This window comes from Triplophysa dalaica, chromosome 22 (assembly GCF_015846415.1).
Source record: "Triplophysa dalaica isolate WHDGS20190420 chromosome 22, ASM1584641v1, whole genome shotgun sequence".
Lineage (NCBI taxonomy): Eukaryota > Metazoa > Chordata > Actinopteri > Cypriniformes > Nemacheilidae > Triplophysa > Triplophysa dalaica.
Genome location: NC_079563.1, coordinates 16,145,791 through 16,172,327, shown reverse-complemented (window position 1 = coordinate 16,172,327; position 26,537 = coordinate 16,145,791). Strand labels below are relative to the sequence as shown.

General features: G+C 37.6%; 3 protein-coding genes across 3 annotated transcripts; 1 reads left to right on the top strand and 2 right to left on the bottom strand.

Moving 5' to 3' along the window:
- The first annotated feature begins 337 nt into the window (after nucleotides 1-337).
- Nucleotides 338-15,411, top strand: gdpd5a (glycerophosphodiester phosphodiesterase domain containing 5a). The gene is made up of 16 exons (XM_056736491.1): nucleotides 338-595; nucleotides 5,318-5,482; nucleotides 8,647-8,750; nucleotides 10,080-10,173; nucleotides 10,592-10,651; nucleotides 10,723-10,821; nucleotides 10,912-11,005; nucleotides 11,129-11,274; nucleotides 11,527-11,609; nucleotides 11,733-11,883; nucleotides 11,964-12,185; nucleotides 12,836-12,993; nucleotides 13,162-13,309; nucleotides 13,520-13,602; nucleotides 14,049-14,161; nucleotides 14,339-15,411. The coding sequence occupies exons 2-16, from the start codon at nucleotides 5,366-5,368 to the stop codon at nucleotides 14,470-14,472; spliced, it is 1,806 nt and encodes a 601-aa protein (XP_056592469.1). The 5' UTR covers nucleotides 338-595; nucleotides 5,318-5,365; the 3' UTR covers nucleotides 14,473-15,411.
- A 717-nt stretch (nucleotides 15,412-16,128) lies between these two features.
- LOC130412078 (SAM domain-containing protein SAMSN-1-like) lies at nucleotides 16,129-20,784 on the bottom strand. Its single transcript, XM_056737207.1, has 8 exons — nucleotides 20,632-20,784; nucleotides 20,280-20,354; nucleotides 20,060-20,191; nucleotides 19,024-19,141; nucleotides 18,353-18,504; nucleotides 18,037-18,243; nucleotides 17,700-17,850; nucleotides 16,129-16,632 (listed from the first exon to the last, which is right to left on the bottom strand). Exons 1-8 carry the CDS (start codon nucleotides 20,683-20,685, stop codon nucleotides 16,451-16,453), a joined length of 1,071 nt encoding a protein of 356 aa, XP_056593185.1. The 5' UTR covers nucleotides 20,686-20,784; the 3' UTR covers nucleotides 16,129-16,450.
- Nucleotides 20,785-21,801: 1,017 nt separating this feature from the next.
- LOC130412079 (uncharacterized) lies at nucleotides 21,802-26,168 on the bottom strand. The gene is made up of 7 exons (XM_056737209.1): nucleotides 26,056-26,168; nucleotides 25,714-25,766; nucleotides 24,838-24,875; nucleotides 23,969-24,066; nucleotides 23,656-23,718; nucleotides 22,748-22,865; nucleotides 21,802-22,357 (listed from the first exon to the last, which is right to left on the bottom strand). Exons 1-7 carry the CDS (start codon nucleotides 26,146-26,148, stop codon nucleotides 21,903-21,905), a joined length of 918 nt encoding a protein of 305 aa, XP_056593187.1. The 5' UTR covers nucleotides 26,149-26,168; the 3' UTR covers nucleotides 21,802-21,902.
- Nucleotides 26,169-26,537: the final 369 nt, after the last annotated feature.

Below are 26,537 nucleotides of genomic sequence, written 5' to 3'. Positions count from 1 at the left end.
TCGAACTGATTACCTTTAGTCAAAAATGTCTTTATGATGTATAAAACCACTACAGTATTAAGAAAATTGGACAGTTTGCTCTAAGTACTAAAGTATGCTCTATTTTTATTGTTGGTATGTGCACGCTTTTTTGGGATAAAATCCTAAAAAGGAGTAAATAAATAAGCAAAAAAAAGATACGTATATAGAAAACCACAATTAGAAACATGTCTGAAATAAAACATTTATCAAACTATAAATAAAGTCGCGTTGGTAACTTTCTGAAGAGGAAGAGGTGGAGATGTAGAGACACGTGGCTCCTCCCACAAGCAATCGGATGGATTTACTCTGTGCGTAATGTCGTCGCTGGATCACAAAGTCCTACAAACGCACAACCATCAGATATAACCATAGTTAAGTTCAACCCTCTTTCAAGAGATCATGGCGGATTTTAACGCAGACGAATAGTTTATTGGAGTCTTACTTACATTGATATGACACTACTTGATAAGTCGAGTTTGTTAAAGTGCTTTGAATGAAGAAACGCGAGTTAAAGTACACACGCGCGCGCAAGAAGAAGTGAGATACCTGCGCTGTTCACCTTGCCAGGGAGAAGGTGAGTCTGAATAAGCTGCCAATACTTAATCATGTTTACTATGATAACTAAATATAGACAGTTATGTCGTGTCACACGTGGAGCAAGTGAGAAAGTTTAATTTATTAAAAAACACTGTTTCTCTTTGTTTATGCTGTAGAAGAGTAAACACGAATGTGCAGTGAGGGCATTAGATGGCACAGTTATCCTATTATACTGAATGCGTACCATGTTCACTTTTACTTCAAATATACTTCATTAAATACCTGTGCTACTAAAAACGCATTGTCATGTTGCATGGTGTAACAAATGTGAATTTCCATTTTCCCTGTCGAAATTTAGCGTTTTTATTATAGTATTAAATAGTAACTTTTCATTTCATTATAGCTTTATAGTAAAAGTGTTCGGGTATTTTTGGTGTATTGGTTACAGTGTGTTTTGATATAGTTTAAGTACAAATATCATGGTTAAACTATAGGTACAAAAGTGAATCAAAGGCAAACTTGTGGTTACTGTTTTACTATGGCTACTATGGTAAAACCTTTGTTAATTTCAATGTTTTTTTCTTAATACAGAACAGAAGTTTAACCCTATCAGCTATCTATTGTTATTAATATGTATTATGTGTTGTTGTTGAATATGATAAATCTGGATATTTTTGTAGTATTCTGAATACTTTCATTTGCATACAGTTTGTATGAAGTTATTATAATTTGTAAGTCATGTAAAATGGGTTATTTAATTTGGCTTTATATATTTTTGTTACACAATGTAGGCTGAAAAGTTTTCCTATCCCTTGATTTCATGCATTAGCAAGCATGCTAAATTCAGCCAAACACAAAAAGTTTTAAAGTGGACAAAAGTAAAAGTGGCAATAATAGTTTTGGATGTCGCGATTAAATAAGCAGAAAGTCTTTTTTTGCTAGCAATTTTGACAGTGCAGCCAAAATCTTGAAAGCAGAGTATCATTTCTCTATAGTTTGTTGTTTGGGAAGTTCTGTACAACATTCCTTTGGGAATCTCCAGTTCCGAGAAGACTAACAGCAGGCGAATAAAATGGTTTGTGCACAACCAGATTAAAGGGTGTTGTTGACTTGAAGTTCTGACTGTGGAATTTATCACAGCGAGACATTTTATGTCTACGGAGTCTGAATTCACCCTTATTTTGTAATTCTGAGGAATAAACACAGTCCTGTGTTTCCTCCAAAATATCACATTTCCCTCGTGCTACGATGACTACGTCAGATAGGGTCATATGGGCATTCCATGTTTAATATTTAGTTTTTTTATCAGAGCAGGTATATTAGCCCAGGAAGGTGTCTGAACAAAAGCAGTGTTATAAAAGAGAGAGTGAAAAGATAAATAAGGTTCACTATGATCTGGAAAGATCCACAGAGAGCCCACCAATGAAGATGCAACACAAAGGACTTGTTCTGTTCCCGGGAAACCAAACCCTTCTTGATGGCTCCATCGAACCTGCTGGATGACTTCCCACAAAAACTTCCCAAAGATGTTTTTTACGGTGTCTGCACCTTCTTGAAAATGTAATTTCAGTTTCACTCAGTCTGATCATTAGTTGTGATTAACTGTCATTGTATTTTTAGACTTTTTAAATCATGCATGAGTCTGGGAATAGAAAGTGTTCATTTTTAAAATCTCATTTAACGTCTGCCGAGGTTAATGAGAGTTCCGTCTCACTTTGTGGACTTGATTATAATTGAAGGTTAGGGAATGAAGTTTGGTTAATTGGCATTTTACGAGCTTGACTTTTATTTCTGTAAGATTTCACACAAAAATAATAACTCTCTTCATTTGGAGATTTTATGATAGTTTGTTAGGCTGGAAGACCCTTTATACCTCATTCGACTTCTTTTGGCAGGACGTCTGACCTGGGCATCTGCCATCAGTTCTTTGTAAATCTCATCAGGATCAAACAATGAGTATGTTTGTGCACATGATGCACTGAAGTACCTGAAAGACGTTTTGGATCAATGTAAAAATGACACCAAATGCATTATATCAGAGAATGTAAAACCTTTTTTACACCAAGAATGCTCATTTTAAAGATAAAGATAGTACCGTCTACAGACCAACTGACTTTTATTTTGGAAAGTTTGCACACTGCAGTTTCACATTTTAATGGTTGAGTTTGATTTGCCCCAATGTTTCATTCTTCAACAGATGAAAATATGCTTATTTGTCATCATTATTTGTTATCATTACAGTTGTTAACAGATTGGTTCTCTTTGATTGATTTATCTTAAACCGCTGCAAATCTGGCAACCTCACGGGGTTCCACTAACATCACTTGCAGCGTTTAAATGAAACCGCTGATGTTTTCAGAACAAAGTGAAACCTTTTGTTTATGGTTTTTGCACTGATCAATTCATTCCCCTTCTTTTGAAGTAGCTGCGTAGTGTCATTTGAAGCATGTGGGGCTCTGGTCATTTGAGGAAGGGGTCTGAAGCGTTGCAGGAAATGAGGCAGACAAAAGTGGCTTCCTGTTGCTGGCGATCGTACCTGTCGGGGAAAGTCTGACGATGCATGGAAGGGAAGAAACTTTGAAACCAGACCTACGGTAGAATGAGGTTTAAAGCAGTGAACTCATTTTACCCTCCTGATGATGGAGAATGCAGGCTTTTGTGCGGCTAAAAAGCTGGTGGAAAGCTCAGTGTCATGGAAATAGGCTGAAGCCCCCAGGACAGCTGACAAACACACAAACAGCTTTTGGATACAATCGCACATAAACATAAACTGAGATAAAGTATGTGTTTGCCACTGTTATAATTGAGAAATTGTGGTTTTGAGGGATTTGTGAAGAATGTCATCATTTATTCAACCTCATGTCATTCCAATCTGGAATGACTTTCTTCTGCAGAACACACAAGAAGATATTTTGAACCATGTTGATAACCATACAACACTGGCCTCTATTGACTTCCGTTGTACGAACACAAAACCATTTCTCAATATGTCTTCTTTTGTGTTTCACAGAATAAAGAGTCAAATAGGCCTACAGGTTCTGAACAACATTAGAGTAAATAAATGATGACAGATTTTTTATTTTTAAATGAACTATCCAAGTACAAGCACTCCTGAAATAAACTGTTTACATCACACTTCACCGTCGTGAACATCCATGCATTCCTGTATTCCCTTTTCAAAATTAAATGTAAATATTTGGGTTTCTCAGCTTCCCGAAACTCAAATGACCTTTAGCCCCATTTACTGTCCTGTTGTAGACAACACATGATTTGAATTTGACTTCGAGTTTATGCAAATATGATTTTCAATCCAACAAACTACTAGGCATCAGTGTTAACATCAGCCGTGTGTGTTTCCACACTTTGGCAAGAGAGGTCAGGACAGTCAAAATGGTGTGTTAACTTGCCCAGACTGGGTCATTTCATCAGGAAGTTGTGTTTGAAAGAGATAGTGGCTTCTTTGGTTTGAAACAGTATTGTCTTTACTGGGTAATCAAAGGAGGCATGTGATGTTAAACCTGAGGGAGATTGTAAATGGGAATACATAGAGAAGCTCTGATGGGCTCTTGTCACACACATGGCTATTTCTGTGAAGGGGCTAAAGGAAAGTGCAGTAAATCAGATGTAATGACTCCAGCTGAACCTTTCATTTGTCGCACCACTGTGAGCTGTTTGACACCTGAGGTGTGGGAGTTCAGAAAATGTGGCAGATGTATCCCATACGTGAGATTATTACTGGTGAAATATTGTTTTTCAATTCTTGTTTTTTTTTTTTCGATATATTGGTTAAAGGTCCAGTGTAGGAAATTTAGCAGCATCTAGCGGCAAGGTTGCGAATTGCATTGCATTTCTGCAATTTCTTAATTATATTGCAGGTCTGTCAATAGATCGTCCAAAAAATGACACACCGGACCTTTAAAGCTAAAATCCGTTTATACATCCAATAAGCAGTGCATGTAACTAAGGTTTTGTAATTTACACATATAATGGCCGATGTCAACCCTGTGATAGGAAATGACTCAGTAAGGTTCTTGGAGTATCTTTTTGGTGTGAGTGGGGTTATTAGATTGCTAATGATATGCTAATAAGTGCTGGTTATGGTGGTCTGTCCATCTGAGTGTGCACCGCTTGGACTGAGATCAGACCTCCACTGACTGTCTCCGGATAGCCCGTTTTAATTACTGTCATTGAAATCTGTTGTTTATCTTTAGAGCATCTGTTGTGTTTACATTGGGTCACTGGTTCACTTATGGATTTGCGAGAGTTCAGACACATTTATGGGTCATTTGTGGAAACTATGATCACACCTCATTAATGCTCATTAAGAATTTTGCTTGGAAGAACAACAGATGCTTTTCATTTAAAGAACCATTAAAAGATTAATAGTATTAAATTAAATTAAAACTACTCGACAATTGATTTCTTTGCTAAGGTCTACCACTGAGTTTCGGCCACATTATGTTCCTTTATGTTGTTGCTGCTCAAACCATCTATAAATGTACTACTTTATTGTTTTTAACATGGTAAAAAAATTGGGTATTTTTCTAGTACAAATATCTAATATACAATATTGATTTCCTTGTTTCATTTTGAAGACTTAATATCACAATATTTATCAAGAATAATATCGTCTAATGGGGTCACACACTTTTTGACCTTTCAACACTGACAGTGTCAAGTTAAAACAAGGCATTTACTCATTATTTACTTGCAGACAGTGTCGTTTCTTCAACCCAAATGTTTCTTCTTCTTCCTGCAGGTTGGTGGTGTGTTAGTGGGATGTCTGAAGATCAGCTGTGGCCTGACTATGGTGAAACACCAACCCTTGCAGGTCTATGAGAGACAGCTGTGTTTATCCTGCCTGACCGGGATCTACGGCTGCCGTTGGAAACGTTACCAGCGCTCCCATGACGACAGCTCCAAGGTAACAGCGGTATCATCATTTCCTGCACAGCCATTGTGGGAGAAGAATGGATAAAGGCAAATGCACAAAGACAGTCGTTTTCTATGCAATCACTGGCAAAAAGTGTTGTGCTATTAATAATGTGGCAGGGTAAAACAACCTGGAACGTTGTTATTTTTTTATACATATTTTTACATTTTAAAGAATTTAAATTTGATTGTAATTCTTCAGAATGCAAAGGGCGGAGCATAATGTCAGTAGTCATTTATGTCAGACACCTGTCCATCCTAGTTATAACTCAAAATTGATGATTCTGACATGTTGGGTCACATTTCTTGGTTTTAGTTTATGCATACAGCAGAACCAAAAGCTTGCATTGGTTGCACGTAATGAAGAACATCCCTTTCTCTTCTGCTATCTGACTGTCTCTCAATGAGACAGAGAGAAACTCAAGCCAGGATCTCAGATTCTCAGAGGACGTGTTGTAGTTCAGTTTCAATCTGTAGACAACACATGGAGATGCTTAGTCAGGTCTCTCTTTATTTTTACCAGACCAATACTGATATTAACTAGCGGAGTGACTCGAGTAGAAATGGCTGTTATTTTAAGCAAGCATCCATTGCAGCAGAGCGATCAAATGTTCTGCCGGGAGATTGGAAATCAAGCCTTATCCCAGCTTTACCTAAAGTCCTTTAATATTGATAGAGTGTCAGGCTCAAATAACAGCACAAGTTTAATGAGAATCCCGTATAAAAATGAAACGCTCCTAGATGTTAACGTGCAAAAATGTTCAACAATATTTAGCAAAATATTTTGAGCCAAAAACTTTGCTTCAAATGGTTCTTTGAAGCCATTGAAGAACCTTTTGGATCCATAAAGAACCTTTTACATCTGAAGAACATTTCTGTTTCAAAAAAGTTTAATTGTGGGGAAAAAGGGTTCTTCGTTTTATAAAAAGTAAGAAAGTGATGATTCTTTAAAGAACCTTTCACTGAATGGTTCATTGTGGAACCAAAAATGGTTTTTCAATGGCATCGCTGTGAAGTACCTTTTAAGCACCTTTGTTTTTAAGATTGAATGTAATGTACTATTGTTCCAACTCACATTTGTATAATATAAATACATACTTTTTCTTTTTGAGAAGTAAGCAGTATAGTAAAAATATAAGTTTGGTAATTCAATCCGATCATGTTCTAGACGGAAGCTTGTAATTGAGTTTATGGAGTTTTGTTTCCCCACAAGTTGTCCTTCTAAGTGTTAACACAAACACACACAGACGTCATTGGTTCATCCTTCCGCTTGGATCTGTCTCTGCAGTAACACCTTGTCTTTGAGCCATAACTCATCAGAAGAATCCCTGTGATTAGCTAGCTTCAGCTGTGTCACCACTGTTAACCCCGCCCACTCTATAATTAGCATGTGATGATGACGTGCTCATGAGCAGGTCTAGAGGAGATGATTGGATTGAGGTCCAAGCAGCTGTCAACTGCGCAGAATGAATGAACAAAACAATAATAAATGTCACAAATCAGCCGCGATCCATGTCAAATAAGACATGAGTCAGTCTTTGAGTAAATCTGAATGGGGTGTGTGCTGAATAATTGGAAAACTTTGGCTTTTATGGTTGTGAGCATTCATTTGCCACTTGAAGTGTGACTATTGTTAAGATCTTTAAATTGTCAGAGTTATAAAAAGGTTTCAAGAATGAATCTGTATCCACTTCAGTGTTAGAATTCACTTCAGTTTTGAAGGCTGCTGGCTTTAATGCCAAACAGAATTAATCCTCATCCTCTAATCCACCTGTTAATAAATACCTCCATCCATGTAGTGACAGACGTGCTTCCCAAAATGCCCTGTCGGTTGCCAACTGTGTATGGTATGATCGTGGTGCTCAACAATAAGGGTTAACATGACCATCTCCAAGCTGATTTGGGTGGAAATTTCTAATAGACTATTACTAATCAGAAATACTGAAAAATATCCCAGGTTACTCAAATTTACCCCTATTGCTGAACTAAACCCTTCTAAAATCTTAAGACACGGTTTATTAAACTCTGCCTTAACTAAACCCACGTGAAAGGTCTTTTGGGGTTCTTCAAGGGTGCCAGCGGGAACCGAGCCATCCAATCTAGTAACTGAACCTAAGAGTTATTAAACTTGTCAATTTAACCTTTTGTGCTGCAGTTTGCATGGTCACGATGACGCTCTTTATGGCACAACATTTTTGTGTCACACATCAGCAATGTCATGCGCTGCTTTATCTGCTGCCATTTTGTATCATTATTAAATGAAAGTTAAGGTGTCAAAGCTTGGCACTTTCCCAAATGCACAGCAGTAACCACCTTGGATTTGGGTAGTATAAAGAATACTGGTCTTCACAATGACTCAAATAAGTGAATGTTTGACTAATTGAATATCAAAAATCATACATTTGGTCTCTAGTAAGATTATCCATTTGAATTTTGGGAGTGCAAAGCATCCACTTGTTGCACAGTTAAGCATCCTCGTATTGCCTACCAAAATTGTTCTCCTTTATTTATTTGTTTGTATCATTTGACCCTTTTTTTAATAACCCATTCTCCAAGACTGGAACATTACTGCAATAGCATTGTATATTTTCAATATTTTACACAATCGCTATAAGCTGAGCTGAGAAAATTGTGATCTTTACATCAAGCTTTAACTTCTGTTAATAGAACAATAAAGCTCCGCCCCCTCAATTTCCCACAGCGACAGTGCTGCATCTCCAGGGAAACGATGCATTGTGGCTGGCAATCTCTCTCTCTCTCTCTCTCTCTCTCTCTGTCTCTCTCCCTCTCTCTCCCCTTATCACTGTGCTGCATGTGTTTTATTGCTCAAGCAATTTAGTTGGAATGCAGGGTGGTGATGTTTCCATGGTTAAGGAATTTAATTAAATTGTAGGCACTTTGTTTTTAAATGTATTAGGAGTTGGCACACTTAATCATAATGCCAGAACATTATTAGGTACTTAAGGAAGATATTCACCACAGTGACCTTTGATCCTTTGGATACAAATGATATAATTGGAATACAAATCTCATCTAAAATGGACACCATCTGATATTAATTATACAAGCCACCCACTACTGATCGAAAACTTGTATTGTGTGTAGCAGACACACTGTGCACGTGTGTCGACATCACTTCCTGTTGTTGTTTTTCAGTGGGAACGTGCATGGTTCATCCTCCTCTGCTGTTCGTTTCTCCTCCTCCTCATCTGGTCTTACTTCTGGTGGCAAGCTCGTAATGATTACAACGAGTTCAACTGGTGAGTTCAGCCCTGTCACGGTGTGGGAAGCTGCTGTTGTGATGATGATTTCAGCAGGTCATTAAGTCCAGACCCCGCTGCGTGTCCTCGGCACAAATCAACCTGCTGCTTTTCCATTTAATGCTGGAACATGAATTTTGTTTATTTATTTACTCATGTTGATTAAGTTATATTTATATACGTTTATGGATGTTTCAGGAGCAACAACACAAACAAACGCCCATACTTAAATTCCGGTAGATCTCATCAAGGAATCAATAACTGTTGAGTAGAGCCAGCACCATGATGTAACCACTGAGACACAAGAAAGCTAAAAATAAAATTTGTATTCATATTTACTTATATTCACATTTTATTTTGATACAGTTAATATGAAATAAAATGTGAATATAAGTAAATATGAATACAAATTTCATTTTTAGCTTTCCTGTGTCTCAGTGGTTAGAGCATGGTGCTAGCAACACCAGGGTCCTGGGTTCGATCCCAGGGTATGGAAAGAAACAAAAATGTATAGTACATTGCAATGTAAGTCGCTTTGGATAAAAGCATCTGCCAAATGCAGAAATGCTGTGTAAATATAATTAAATACATTTGTATATTATAAATATGTCTGTCAAACAATTAATCACATTCAGAACAAAAGTTTGTTAACATTATGTCTGTGTACTGTGCATATTAATTTTGTTTTTATAAACACAAAAACAAACACATATGTGTATTTTGGAAAATGCTGGTATATTTATTTATATTTAGCTATAATTTAAATTATATATAAACATTTATTAATTTCTATATTTTTCTTAAATATACGAATGTATGTATTTGTAAATACAAAATTAATATGCACAGTTAACAGACACATATTATGTTAACACAAACTTTTATTCTGGATGCGATTAATCGTTTGACAGCCCTCAAACACAGACCGGAATTTATTTTCAGTAAGATTGCACACTGCGGTATAGCATTTTAAATGCACGTTCTCTTTAAACCTGAATGGATTTTGATAGGCTGTCAATGATTTATCATGTATCAGCTAGAAAAAGACGCTCTGAAAGTAAACTTTGCAATATTGTCCCTATTTATCGCTATTTTGAGCATTATTTTGAGGTGGATGCCGCTATTCTCTTCAAATTTGACTTTAAAGTTATATTTAGCATTATTATCCTTGGTGTGAATTTACTTTTGTAATTGTAGTCACAACACAGATTACATAATCCTCGATGACTAAAAAACAAAACTTTGAGAAACAATTTTAAGATTTGGTTTCATGAGATTTTTGCACTGCTGTGTGTGTTAACAGCTCATGTTGGTTTTGAACTTTTAAAGGTTGTTATATAACCGTTCGGGCGTTTGGAAGGATGGCACTATCCCCATTCTCGCCACAACACTCACAGGATTTACTTACACTGCATTTTTAATAGTAAGTGCTCTTTACACACGCTCTTGAGAAACAAAGAGGGCAGCCGTGTTAATGTAATGGCCTGTTAATTGTTGCATTTACATTGTGGTTACTTGAATCGACACGTTTGGGAATAATAAAATTACACTATCAAGCAATGTTGGTTATTGAAAGTCTATTGACATAACTTGTATTATAAATTGTGGAAAAAAGATTTAAAATGAAAGCTCTGTCATCCTTTTGTCACCCTCATATTGTTCCTTCTGACTTCATATGTGATCTGCTCTTTCAAATAAAAAAATGACAGGACCTTGGTCTGATGAGCAGACGTTTTTATTTAACACATTTTCCCCCTAAAAAAATCTGCCAATCTATCAGCACTGAAATCATGTGGTATGTACCAGTATGTAAGCAACCAAATTTCTTTTTCCCCTTCCAGGTTCTTGCGCTTTGTCATGTTGCACTGGGACAGCAGCTAAACTTATATTGGCTCCATAAGGTGAGACAGTAAATATTTTCATCATTTTAAATCCGACAGATTTTTTACATTTAATGTTTTATTTCCCACAGATTGGAGTTTTGGCAGTTCTCCTCACCACCGTCACAGGAGTTGTGTCCATCGATGATTTCTGGCAGGATGAGTGGGACATTGTGATTATTTCTCTCCAGGTCACTGCTCACACTTTTGTGTTGTTGCGTTGAACATGATATTGTGATATTTGAGAGCGTCTTTCTCATGGTATGTCTCTGCTGGTTTAGTTCACAGGTCCGTTCCTTCACATCGGGGCCTTAGCTGCGGTCACAGCATTGGGGTGGGTCGTTGCTGGTCAGGTGGTACGAGGTGAAAGATCAAGTGAGTGTTAGGTCATGGGAGTGGAAAGTGTGTCAGACCAGGACAAGAAGCACACCAAAGCCTCAGTAATATAACAACCGGCTCCAACTTGATCACTTTTGTGTTTGTTATGGATTTGCCCAGGACTCCAGGTTGTAACTCTGATGGTTTATGTGAGTGTTCTCTTGGTTCTGTATCTGGTTCCTCTCTTCATCTCATCTCCCTGCATCATGGACCGGTCCAAGCTCGGTCCTCGTCCTGCTGTCATCGGTCGTCGCGGGGCTCCAATGGTGAGAAGGTCAAGCCCCTGACCCACACTTTAGCCTTACCCTAATATTAGCACCAAACCCTGAAATCTGATTGGCTGTCAGGATTGTTGTTCCTATACGCTATTGTAAACGCTTGAGAGCAACACTCAAACTGTAAGCTGCTAATGAGACAGGAAAGTGCAACAAACAGGTTTGAGTCCTAAGAAGTGTTAAGGTTGTAATTCTGCCTCTCCTCTCTTTCTCTCTCTTTCTTTCTTTCTTTCTTTCTCTCAGCTTGCTCCAGAACACACAGTTATGTCTTTCAGTAAAGGCTTGCAACACAAAGTAAACTCCCTGGAGGCTGATGTTGCCATCAGGTACCAATTCGGATGTTTCTTGTACAATTTCAGAATATAGAGAATTTTAATTTTGGGTGACCAAATTTTTCAAATTAATTCATTGATCTGTGAATTCACAAAATGTCTGTGATTTGTGCGCAGTCTGGATGGAGTGCCCTTCCTGATGAGGGACCGTACGCTTCGCAGGACCACCAATGTGGACAAACTGTTTCCTTCCCGTCAGAACAACGACGCCTCGCTATTTAACTGGACAGAAATTCGGAGTCTCAATGCTGGACTTTGGTTCCTCAGGGTAGTTAAATACAGCCCCTGTTTTTTGACATGTCATTCTTGTGTGTCCAAATAACACGTATGTTTTTTTATATCCCTCAGGATGACCCATACTGGACAGTTCAGTTCATGTCAGAGAGGGAACGGAACCGCGCAGCCAATCAGACGGTGTGTAGCCTTTCGGAGCTCCTGCGTATGGCTGCTCGAACAAATCGCTCTGTGATCTTCAATCTGCGACGACCTCCACCCCAACACCCACGACATCAGCTCTGGGTCAGCGACGCTCTGAAAGTGATACAGAGATCCAGTATTCAACCAGAACAGGTGAGAGCACCAAACACACAATGTGTTCCTGTAGCTCAGATGGGGAGCGCAGAGGTCACATGGTCGATGTATATTTTGTAATACACTGTAAACCGCTTTGTATAACATTTCTGACAAAAAGCATAAATGTGAATACAATGTGGTTTTGTTGTTGTTGTTTTTTTAACTTTAGTAATGACTGTCTTCCTGAACCATAAATATAACCTTACAAAAGTTACTTTTATTAAGTTGCACACTTAAAAGGTTCTTCAGAGCGATGCCATAGAAGAACCATTTTTGTTTCCACAAAGAACCAGTCAAACGTTCTTTAAAGAACCATCTCATTCTTGTCTTTTTATAATCTCAAGAACCTTTTTTCACTAAAAAAAGGTATTAGTTATTTGAACTAGTATTCTTGTAAGTATACTATTTCACTATTACTTGGGATTAAACTTGCCCAATTTTAATTTATTTTATTTAGTAATAAACCTTGAGTACTAGTTTACAGCAATAAGTACATAGTTAAGTAGATATGCTTTACTTTTCGTTAAAATGAAGAATACTAATAGAGCGTTCACATTTTTTTCTAAGATTAGTGATGCGTTTCTAAACTGGTTGTGCGCTTAACCTGATATGTAAATGTAAGAAGAGGTGTGTGTGTTTGTGTGTAGGTGATGTGGACACCCGACTGGTACAGAGATAAGGTGCGGGCAGCAGTTCCTCTACTCCAGCAGACGTCAGATGAGAAACTTCCAGTGTCTCAGCTAAAGGACAGAGGGATCAGCACATTGACGCTACACTACAGCCAAGCTAGAGCTCAGGATATCAGGTATACACACACTAAATAAACATTACCCAGTCTCAGTCCGTGTTGAAATTCAACCGATATCATTTTTGCTAAGCCTTTATAAAAGTTTAACATTTGTATATTTTTATGCTTAATGTGTGTGTGTGTGTGTGTGTGTGTGCGCATGCGTGCGTTTGTTTGTGTGAGCAGGCAGTTTTCTGGCAGTAATGTGAGTGTGAATGTGTATCCAGTGAACGAGCCGTGGCTTTATTCGCTCATGTGGTGCAGCGGAGTGCAGTCGGTTTCCTCTGATGCTCCACACATCCTGAAGAAAGTGCCTAATCCACTATGGATCATGGTATTGTTTTTTATATTATTTAAAAAAAGCATGCACATCTGTATTCAAAAATATTTCAGAAACAAAAAAGATTCACAATTTTGACGTTATACTGTAATAAAGTACAGACAGTGTGCAAATCTCTTATTTTTGTTCCAATGTCTGGTGCTCTTTCACAAAGTTATATCTCCATCTACTGGCTGAATGTTGCTAAAACATCTTGTTTTGTAGAGTCCAGATGAATATAGCTTGATATGGATCACCTCAGATCTCATCTCTTTAGCAGTTGTCATTTGCGTCTTCATATTTCAAAAGTAAGTGAATATTTTATTTATTTATTTACTTTTTAATACAGGAATAATTACCTTTACGTGCATGAACTGCAGTCTATTTGTAATTCGCTTAGTGTTTATAAATGAGGGTGCGTGTGCTCGCTGGATTGGCGCTGAGCGACTAAATCGACCGCTCTGCTTATTTCTTTCTGGCAATTTGTCTCATTTCTGTCTTTCTTGCGCTCTTTGCATGCATCTGTCCTGCGCTACATGCTGAAATCGCTCAGTTATCACCTGATCAGGTAACTGACATTTGCTGGCATGTGCTGTGAGCTGGTTTTGGGTCTTGGCTAGTTGTATGTCTTTACTCTGTCTGAAGTTTTATTTGTTGTGCACTCTTTCCACAATTGGTTCCGTTTTCCTGAAGTTACTTTTCTTACATAACATTCCTGACAGAATTCACCAAAGCTGTGTTATTGGTTCGTCAGGTGGAAGATGAGCGGCATGCGTAGCTACAACCCTGAGCAGATCATGCTGAGCGCTGTGGTCCGCCGGCCGAGTCGGGACGTCAACATCATGAAGGAGAAACTTATATTCTCAGGTGAAATCTTACATTATCTATTACCCCTAACCTATACGTAAAGGAGAGTGATTTAAATTAAGAAAAAATATGTGCGATGGATGACATTTTTTTATAAAACATGAGAGTTTTATCCCATTTCTGGACCTATCCACTATGTTTAAAAATAATAAGTTTCATGCTCATTCCGTCCTTTAGAAATCAACAATGGAGTTGGGAGCACAGATGAGCTTTCTGTGTATACAGGGAATGGAATAGATGCGTATGCCTGTGAAGACACCACGATGCTCTCAAGTCACGTGACCAAAGTGAAACCTGGACTTCCGGTTTGAATCAATTTATGGAAGGAACATTTCAAGCTTATTATTATAATTGTTTTAGCCTGAGTTTCTCTACTGTTCTTGTTGATTTATAAACACTCGGGGGACTCGGAGAACAAGAGAATCTTAATTGGATCAGATTTGTTTGTACACGGTTCTGATAGTTACATCACTGTTTCAGTGTTCTGTGTTGATGCCTTATGTATGGATTATTTTCATGTATTTAAAAATGGAGTTGAGTAACTGTAGCAGTATGTGAACTGTAAACAGAGTCAAAGCAGATACTGTCCTACTGTTAAAGCCCAAAATTGAAAAATGATGTCATCATTTACTCATCCTCGAGTTGTTCCTAATCTGTATCAATTTATTTGTTCTGATGAACAAAGAAAAATAAATTTGGAAGAATGCTTGTAACTAAACAGTTCTTGGAAACCCTGGACAACTGTAGCAGGAAAATTTACTTTTTTTAACACAAAATTATATATATTGAAGGGTGTAGGAAAGCAAATAGTTCTGGGCACCTTTGACTACCATTGTCATTTAACCTACTACAGAAGTCAATGGTGTTCAGGAACTGTTTTGTTTTAAGCACTCTTCCAAATATCTTTTCTGTGTTAATTAGAGCAAAGAAATGTACACAGATGTGGAACAACTTGAGGGTGACAGAATAATGACAGAATTTTGATTTTTGGGTGAACGGTCTCTTTTAAGATCTTGATGTGAATATCAGATGATTAATAGGTTAAATGTTCAGATCATGCAGAAGTATAAATGTTCAGGATCTCCTGTAAACTGTAAAGCTGACAGGATAATTATTTATTTTTATTTATTTAACTTTTGTAACATTATTTGCTTCCTGATGATTCATATATTGCTGTAGCTAAAGATCAATTTTCTTACCGCTGTATCAATGTCTTTTTAAGCGATTTATTTTGTAAAGAAATCTCTGAATTGTGTTGTGTGTTTTTTATGGTGGCTTTGGGTTAAAATGGATCTGCTGTTGTTACATGAAAAAATGTCCAATAACTTTGAGATATAACACACATTGTTTACAGATTAGTAGGTCCAATGTGCAACGCACCAAAACATATAACTCAAAATAATGTATATGTATATATAATATAATTTTTTCTGACCACACTTTTGGGGAATCTGTCTATTTTTTAAAGGGATAGTTCACTCATCGTTTTCGTGACCATGTGTCATTTCAAGCATTTAGATTTTCTTTCTTCTGCAGAACACAAAAGAAGGTATTTTGAAAAATGTAACCTAACAACACTGACCCCCATTGAATTCCATTGCATGGACGAAAAACCTCTGTGACTAATCAAAACGTTTTCTTTTGTGTTCCACAGATTTTTGTACATGGTTTAATATTCTTATAAATAATTTTTAGTGCACTATCCCATTAAAGTGTAGTATGATAATCCCTCACTAGATGGCAGCAACGATATAAGACTGTCTTACCTCCTGCGTGATCTTGACTTCTAAAAAAAAGTATTTGCAAAAAAGCAGATCATTTCTTATCTTAGTTGATTTCATTTATCATTTCTATCACACTTTCAGTTCAATATATTCCTCCTAAGCAGACGATCTTGCATATATCTGTCCTGCAAAGAGAGTCAGAAAATGTCTAGATACACAATGAAGGATGAAATAAGTATGACATAAAGATAAAACATTTTTATTGCATAAAATATAATGATATATATAGTTTTTCAGCATCTTAGAGGCGAAGTTTAAATGCCTCGCCTCTGTCCCACATATTTACAGTTTATTTACATTTCACATCTGCTCAAAGCTAAAATGACACACGTTTCCCAACCATGTCCATGATGTCCACACATGGACAAACACACACTTTAATGCTACAGGTCTGAATTTACAAACACACAAATCTCCAGCCAAACTAACTTTTAGCCAGCATGTGTTCTTGCACCAGCTAGATGCAGAGGATGAGAAAAAACACTGCGGTCCGGAGGGGCTGTGGTTATGGTTCAGCTGTAGGTGTGATGTGAAGTGCCAGCTGGTGTTCTGTGTCCTCTTTACTGTTATCTGAACAGTCTGATCCGATGTAACAGCCAGAGTCTCTGGGGCAGTCGTTCAGCTCTGGTTTAATTTGTTCAGTAGTAGATTTGGGTTCCTCATCTGTCTGTCCAGGAATCTGATTATCTGTTTATAACAAAAACCAGTTTACATTTAGTCATATAGCAGACGCTTTTAGCCAAAGCGACTTACATGTTGGGTAAACAATGGAAGCAATTGGGTTAACAAAAGGCATAAGTGCAATAAATGTCTCACAAAGCCTACTACAGTGTACAGAACAATTTTTTTAAATATATAGATAGAGTAGAAAAGATATGAAATCAGAAATGATCGGTCAGGTGCCGAAGGATTCTGATCTCGAACACACTACGCGATGATAACGTCATCTGGTGATTATGCACATAATTCATGCATAACTTGGAAGTACGTTTTGAAAGGACGCAATGAACTTCTCGTTCTTGTGTTTTGCCAAGTGTGGCTGCAGATAATTGACAGATCCGGCCTTACCAGCACAACCTCACAGCTCAACACACTTCCTGTTGGTTCTTTCATCACATGGCCATTATGACATATACTATTTCTCTTGCACCAGTTTTTTCTTAATTTATATATACTTGTTCGAATATTTAGGTAATGGCTTTATCGCTTTAAAAATATTTAATAATTCCATAGTTTTAGGGTTGAGGTGATGTTTCAATTCAATTAGTAAACTATGCTTTAGCAAGTAATGTTATATTTCATAAGGTTTTATAACAGCAATAACATCTACACGTCAACGAGAAATGTTACCGTTACCATGGCTATGAGACATGATGTGGAAAGCATCTGTTGATTTTTATCTGTGGGAAAATGTGTGAAAAACTTTTCAACCTGCACTTTCACGACCGTAGCTTTGATGAGGTTTGTTGTTGAGTTAGTAAAGGAGCTGGTAAAAGATGGTGCGATTATAGCGCCGCAGAACTGATCCTAAATCAGCACTAACCGTGAGATGTTTTATTTTGTAGATAAAATGCAAAAACAAGTCTTGGGGAAAAACAACAGCATCATCATTCTTGTACCGTTTCCTGCTTGATCTGAACAGAGATATGTCACAAGAGCTTTCATTAACAGACAACATTACAAAATTGTTTTGCCTAAAATGTCTCACTTTCAATGAATTTGCAGGCTTTGTGTGCATGTGCTTTAACACCTACATTCTGTGTCCTGTAGGTTTTCAGCTGCTGCCAACAGTCTGTGTCTGTGTTCAGGGTCAGTCACGTTCAGCTCGATAAGATGCTGCTCCTTAAGATCTTTGAGATCTTCCACCGTCTGATAACCGTTCAACATCAGAGATGAGCTGTACTCCTGCAGTAGCGGTCAACAATCAAGTTAATGTTAGAAATTAAGCTTTACTGTTGACCAGTCAGCTAGCATCAGATAACAAACATCATATCAAGTATATGCATTTAACAGGCTATACTGGATGCTTAAAGTATGTTCCCAAATGTGTGTCTGTCTCCAATGATCAGTTAAGTGATCAGATTCATGTACCTCTAGGTTGAGTCTTTCTAGAAGTTCCTGCAGGGTTTTGGGCCGAGCTCTTCTGCTCCTCCTGTGAGAACGAATTCTCGGTTCGGGCACACTTTCCTCCACCAGCACATCAACGTAGATGAACTTAAAACTTCCCACTTTGCCGTTCAACATTCCAGTCCATATTCCCATAGCAGGTTTACTAATTATATCAATAGCATCTCCCACCTTAGAGAAAAAACAGCAGAATTAGAGGAGTATGGATACGATATGTAAAAAGCATTAAGAAGGTGATTCAATTTACTGAACACCTTTAGTTGTTTTTGTCATTTTTTACCTTAAGTTTGAGAGACTCTGTGTCATACGGACTGGGGACAAAGTTTGTATGGACCTTTGCTCTCCCACAGAACTGGCCCGTATAGGGCACATCATCTTCTAGACGCAGACTGTCCCTATTACTGTAGCCATCTGAGCTGCTGGTCACACCACCTGAAGTATAAGAAAATGCAGTTTATGCAAAATTTAACCAGTAAACCACAAACCATTTGCATATTTGGCAGATCTGCATTATACAATACAATACTCAAGATCTTTAATTTGAGTGTACAATAATTAATAAAGTGTAAACCAGAATTAGTATTTAAGTCCCAGTGAAATATTTCCGAGTTTATAGTTAATAACTTACCAGTGTGGGTCATTTTCTTTTTAAATTCCTGTACCCTCATAATCGTCAATTAAAATCTGAAAACGCACTTCCGCTTTGAAATTAGACGCCTTGGGCGGGGCCATCCGTTAACTCCTCCCCTTCACCCGTCAGCGTGCCTTCCAGTTTCATTTCAAAATGTGATCCAATCAATTCGCAGTGAAACACGCAAACCACGCCCACTATTTTTTTTTTTTGAAATTCCTTTTCACACGGAAAATATGTCCGAACGGAAGTAAAAACGATCGAGACTTCTGGTTCACGGGGACTATAATGTGATTTAGGAAATGTTGGCGTCATCTTACTGGACGAACTCTGTCCGCTTTGAAAACTGAACAAACTCTCCACCGAGTCACTGGATTGGCTGCAGTATTTCGCCAAAGCACTTCCGCTTCCGTCCTCACCTGGCGCAGACTCCTCCCCCTGCAACGAACACAGATGCTGTAAATCGGTTTAATACATAACGATATTCTAATACCAAATAAAAATAGACTCGTGCTTTAGACAAAATCGTGCTTTAGTTGGTTTGACTAGATGTAACCAGTCCATGCGCGTAGGTCAGACTGCTGACGGTGTTTACATCCATTGTTTTATCAATCAATAAACGTTCCCCGACCTTGTTTTAGATATTTGATGTCATTAGTAATTTATGATGTATGTTATTTTGTGCGCGTTACCTCTGTTCATATTTTATATGCGTGAGTTTCAAGTCAAAACTGGGACTTCCGGTAAATCTGTTCAGAATCCCGCGGTTCGCTCAAGGCCTCACGGGCCCTCACTAATTCCTTGGTGTTTCGCGTCATATCAGTGGGCGTGGCCTGTTGGTTTGGGGTTTTACGACACCTTTACCCTAACCATAATCTTACTCTAACCATCTAAACTACCCATGTATTTTAAAATGGCCAAAAAACATGGTTGCGTGATGACGTCAGGCTCGAAACACCAAGGATTTAGTGTGAGGCCTCGCTCGGGGGAGCAAAGTCTTTAATCTGCCAGAGCTGTGCTGCGCGTGGCCATTTTTACCTCAGAGCCGCATATAATCCTCCCACACAAGCTCTTTATAGTATTGCGGTAAGTAAATGTACACCCTACACCAATAAGTTGTAAATTGGGAAATATTTTTCTTACTTTTTTACCCAATCATTTGTGCAGTTTCACATGTTGCTGCTTGTTCAGAAATTACACACTTCATCTTGACATTCTCGCGAAAGTTTAAATATAGTAACAAACCTAAAACAACTTTTTTTTAACTCAACAACTACTTATTAAGAGATGATTCATTTAGATAAAACCGACATTTGACACGATTTTTCTTTCAGAGGTTGAAAACTCTGAGCTCACCGCTTCCTCTGAAAGGGCTTTAGTATATTTCCTGCCCATCTTTTTACGCATGGTCAGAGAGATAGTCTTCATCTTCTTTCCAAGACCACCTGTTTTACTCGAGTCCACCTCAGGTGATTCTGTTTTCCCAGGCTGCACAGTCAAACACAGAGTTAAAAGTTTCACGTGCAGTTAACTCTTTTATTTACACGTGTACATTATTATCAAGAGAAACATTCACCAAACTATCTCTCTTATCTTCTGCTTTGACCTCTGTGGGATGCTGCCTGTCAAAAATCCCAAAACTGGTGGAGCGCTGAAACAAAATTGATAAAATTATGTTGAGACGTTGTGCAACTAAACGGTTATTGCTTTGTCTTGAGTTTCACAAAACTGATATATGTTTACCGTAGAGATCTCTGGCTGAGAGATCACAGTTTTTCTCAATACTGTATTAACATGAAGCAGAATATATACACAGAGCAATATTTCACAGTTGAGACTGCTGTGCAGTTACAGCACTTGTGTAATTTAACATTTTACAACCACAGAACAGACTTTCTTTTGGAACCTCCTTAAAACAATCTTATTACCTTGGGTTTGTTCCTTTGTTTGTCAGATACGTTGGATGGATTCCTTTGAAGCATTTTTGTCAGTAGAGATTGAAGCTACTGTAGACCCTTAGTACTAAACACAGCAGTGCGACCCTGAAGCAGCTCACTTATGTTGCATCGGCTAAATTCACTTCCTCAACCACACAGGATGTGAGTGACTACTCTGACATCTCTAATCAAAGACTTCAAATGTCTCTACCGTGGAAAATAATGTGCTTTGAACAGCACAGTAATCATTCAAAGCACCAGACAGTCCTGAAGTTATTTTTGTTTAAATTATGGCATTTGTTCGAAATTATTTTAATCGTCCATCCAAACAAACCATTCAGAACACTAAATCGTAAATAAAAACTATTGTTTTCATATAGAACAAAGACAACAGTTTTATTTTCAAAAAATTATCATTAAAGGGATACTTCACCAAAAAAGTCATCATTTACTTACCTTCAAGTAGTTCCAAATCTGTATAAATTGATCTGATGAACACAGAGAAAGATGTTTGGTGGAATGCTTAAAACCAGACAGATTTTGCCCTCCTTAGTAGGAAAAAATACTTTATATTTTTTTATTTGTTTAACACAGAGAAGACATTTTGTAGAATGTATGACAGAAAACAGTTATGGGGCATTTTTGACTAACATTGTATTTTTAGGGGGGGGCAAAATCTGTCTTGTAAGGCTTCTTCCAAATATCTCTGTCTGTGTTCATCAAAACAGATTAGGAACAACTCGAAGATGAGTAACTGATGACAGAATTTCCATTTCTGTGTGAAGTATCACTTTAAGCAGCACATAGCACATATATTTCTGTATTGGTGATGGAATGCAATTATTTAAAGATACATTTCACCCAAAAAAAAGAAAAAGTATGGCATTATTTATTCACTGTCATTTCATTTCTCAGAATATCTTCTTTTGTGCGCCACAGAAAAAAAGTAAGTCGTAAAGGTTTTGAATGACTTCGGTAAATAAGTGATGACAGCTTTTTTATTTTGGGGTAAACAATCGCTTTGAAGCCTATTATTTTATTACGATTTATCCATCACATTAACGCAATCGGTCAAATTGACTTGTGAATGCAAATTGATGCTGCGTATGTTCTCATATTTTTTAGACAACATTAATGGATATTGTATGTATACATGAAAATATTAAAAATAATAAAACGATACCATTGTTTTAACTCGCTTAACCAGCGAAACTACTTCTATTCCAGCAAAGTTTTGTGGGTGAACAACATGCCTATTTAAGTCATGCACAAAACCAGCCTGAAATCTTAAAAACTGATCTTACCAGCTGATCAGGCACGTCCAGATCCAGGACTGAGTGAGTAATCCATCTGGCCTGCTGGTCTCGTTTATAGGGGTCCAGTCGGCTGAAGAGCTCCTCGTATTTCTCCCAGTCTGTGTCTCTGGGAAGGGTGAAGTTGAAGTTGTACATGACCTGTTCCGCCGTTGACCTGTGGCAGGTGTGAGTGGACGTGTCCCAGGATGGAGAATAGATTGTGGGACTCCAGGATTCCTGAAAGAGGCCTGGACTCCAGGGGGCTTCTGTTTCGGTTTTATCCACCTCCTTCCGCTGCAGAGAATTCTGGGATTGCTGTGGTTGTCGTGTGGAACCTTTCGGGAGCTTTTTCTCCGTTTTTTTGGTCAGACTGATGCAGGTTATGATGGGACTGTGTTTACCTTTGGATTCTGTCATGTGACCTAAAAAAGTTACATAGATTTTGGTTTATATTGTTATTACGAGTTATTATTATATTATTTATACAATGCAATTTTTTACATTTGTTTTTACAATTGAAAGAATAAGTAACATTTTAGTGAAGTTTAATTTGTATTGAACCCAAAACATCCCTTCAAAAGGATAGTTTACCTAAAATTTGGATTGATGACTTTTTTCTTCTACAGAAATTGACACTTTTGTGTTTAAAAGAAGTAATGGTCTTCTTAATTCAACTTTACATTACCATTGGTAACCCACAGAAGAAAAACTCATACAAGTCTTCATGGTGAGAACTCCATATTTTTGGGAGAGCTCTGCTCGAGTCTCCATAAAAATTGTGCACAAATCATTAGTAATATGAGGTTTCTCACTTCTAGGGTCTGTGCTGTTCCTTGACTCCTCTGTGCCGCTTTGTGTACCCTTCTTTACTCCCACCAGTTTCTGTATTCTCTTGAGCGTGCCCTGCCCCTCCTCCTCTCCTTCTGCCCTCTTGAGATGAAAGGATATTGAGAAGATCAGAGAAGAACTGTACAGTTGACCTCCTTTAAGCTGCCTCAGTCAGCCCTCTTCTTTCTGCTCAACACACTCACAGCTATAAGCTGCTGAGGATTCTGGGTAATACCTCAGCTCTGCTTTCAGGTTAGGGTACAAACATTATACAGATGTGTATTGTTACATTGCTCTCAATACTAAAGTAAAGTTCACCCAAAAATGAAAATTATTTTGTCATTTACTTACCCTCATTTCATTTCAAACCTGTGTGACTTTATTAGAATTTTAAATATTTTGAAGATATTTCGAAGGACAAAACAACATGTCTCCCTCTTCCATTGACTTCCATTGTATAGACACAAAACCACTACATTTCTCAAAATATCTTAGTTTCTAGAAGAAACGAGTCATATATAGGTTTTGAATGAAATGAAGGTTATTAGATGATTAACAGTATTTTGTGGGGATACTATGCTTTTAGGTTTAGTTCTACCTATTGAACTTTTGGTAGTCACCATTGTACGGTACAATGTGTGCCATAGTAGAAAAATGACTATGGTAGTCAAAAGTGACCGCTTGCTTTCCTACATTCTTCAAAAAAAAATATGGTCAATGGAACAAAGAAATGTATAAAGCAATTTTCCTATTATTGGTGGCCCAGAACTGTTTGGTAACAAGCATTCTTCCTAATATCTTCTCTGTGTTCATAAGAACAAAGAATTCTTACAGATTTGGATCCTGTTGAGCTGTTCCTTGAACTACAGTTGTTTTCAAAAATGAAACTCACTGTGTCTTGCTGCCTCCCATCACAGTTTTCTCTATTAGGATTCCAGGCTTCAAAATTTACACCCTGTGAATAAAGACAGAAAAATATATATTTGGATTTCTTTAGGATCAGCTATACTTCAAACAATATGCTTAGAATCACATTCCAATACAAAAATAAAGATGTAGAGGAAAAATACACAAAAAGCAAAGAAATAAAACAAAGCGGTTGCGGTCCAGTTAAATGTTCATAGAGGTGATGCATTCATCTTCATTTTGTTAATTTACTAGCACACTTAGAAAATGTTGTTTTGTCTGTGTTCATGGTAATATACCTGAACAGAGGTATCCTTCACAGTTTTCTCCGAACACACTCTTTCATCTTTCTCGTCCTTTGTGAATAGTTTTGACCGGCGCTGATCTTTGACCGCCTCTAGATTAAAACAACAGCACAGTTCAGATCAAGCCCAAGACATTAGATTTCAAAATTTGGGAAGCCTGGTGAAGCTTGCATGACCCTGATCACATTTTAGATGACGGTCACAAAATCCGTCTGAGCAGATATAAAATCCTCTGTTTCACAGAGGCTTTTGCAATTGCTTTGTGTCGTGATTGACCTAATCCAATAAATCGGTCACATGTCCAGCTTTTTCTCTGACCCCTCGCCCACCCCACCTTCTTTTCAAAACACAGACACAGATTCCAACACCTTTTACCTGTGTTGGAATCGTTCTTGCTGTGTATCCATCCATCTTTTGTCTTGTTTGTACGACAATGGGTATAAAACCCACTATAAGAAAACAGTTTATTTTAAAAACATTGACGGAAAATGTAAATATAGTATTATTGCAAGAGTCCGCTGACAAGTAGGTCAGTAGCATGGGCATGTGGGAATTGCCGCTGCAAAATATAAGGCTGAACAGCTTTGCTGGTATTTGTTGGGTCAGATGCAAAAAAATCATTTTTTTAAAATCTATGGCTAATCCTGAAACAATTCAAAAACAGAGACACAGAGCTTAATGCAGTGCTTCCAGATCCCAGATAGTCTTCCAGATGTAGTCTTTAAAGGAAAACTGACTGTAGGATGATGAATTTTAAACTCTTATTTCAATTTTTTTGTAGCATCAGGCTCATTTAAGTAAGATTGTCCATAAAAATGAAAATATTAAGTATTTTGCAAAAAATGGTAAATGAAAAAACAAACCTGTGGCTTCATCTTCAGATGTTGATATTATCTGGGACCTGTGTAAAAATTAATTTCAAAACGTTGATCAAATAAAAATTACAATCAAACAACAAGCTAAACACCTTTCGCAGATGGTAAATAAAAACGCAGGCTTAAACTCAGAAACACAACACGATCGTCATACCTCTTGACATGCTAGATTTGATTGTTTCTTTTGGATTTCATTACAATATAATTTTAGGATGATGCATTTAAGCAAAAGCGGTAAAAAGCTAAATTGCCACAGCAGAAAAACGACTATTTTGTAAGCAGATCATATCCACCATGCGATGCAACAGTGGATGCGACCCTGACCTCGGTTAAGCAGGTGGGCTGGAACTGTGATTTAATCCGTCACACTTGTCCCAATTAATATAATCCTGATCCGGCTCTCTCTTTCTCCCATGAAACAGCATACAGACCATCATGATCTAATGGAAGCCCTGACACACCCAAAAACCAGATTCATGAGCGATCTGACTAAAGCTGCATTGGTTCTAATGAAGGATTCAGATCTGAGAAACATGAACGTTAAACAACGGTAAGTTCTTTTTCAGGACTCTTAACATGTTGTTCTCTTATGTTTTGTAATAGGAGAACGTTTATATAAACATGTATGTATATTTTTTTGTGTTTATAAATACTAAATTAATATGACCAGTAGGTACACAAACATACATTATGTAAACACAAACTTTTATTCTGGATGCACTTGATCGCTATGAATCGTTTGATAGCCCTAGTCAATTTGGAATGAATCTAAAAAGTCCAAATCTGACAGTCTGTGATGAAAACAAGCAAGCAACAGATGCAATGTAACCTTAAATAGAGAGGCATCAAAAGGCCTGAACTTACTTTCTCTTTGCTTTTTCCAAGTGGATTTTATTTACGTGAGTCTTTGAAGGCATCTGTAAGTAGAGAAACAAGAATGTTTAGTATCTAGCTTTGTATAGATAAAAAATGTTTTTATGAAATATCTATCTTCATGCAGCATCTCATTCGGATCAAAAGTCTTGCAGGATTTTTATCATTTCCTAATGACTGACCTGCCATACCCCAAACACGTCAGTAACAGATTAAGCAGCGTATACACAGCCACCAGCACTTTTGCTTATTAATATTCCTTTCAATGTCACATTCAACATAACCGCCTGCGAAATCAGTCTAATGGTCATGGGAAAAGCCACGTGAATTCACCTGGGCTTCTCTGCATGTCGCAACCACGGCAATACAGGGCTCTGAACCGCTCCACACGGCCATATTCTTTATGGAGCTGGGGCTGCAAGGCATTCTGGGTAACCTGCCAGGGTCTTGGCTCTTCTGGACACTTTGGGTGGGCTCGTACAGACTGTCTGTGGAGCCATCCTAGACCAAACGTGTAATAACATTTTTGCATTTTAAAGGATACCAACATTACCTGCAATAACTTAAACCTCATTTGTTGAAACGCTAAAACTTTCAGAATCCAGACATGAACCAAAGGTGACAGGTAGTGCTCCATTCAAACATTTGGATACATGTGGCTGAATTTACCATGTTTCTCATAAAGTAGTCTTGGGATAAAAGTTGATATTTGAAGCGTATGTCTAAAATGAGTTTAATTGACCGAAAATTGTACATCCATATGCATTTCTAGTTATTTATTTTTCATGGATGAGCTAGATGGTTAAGGAACATAC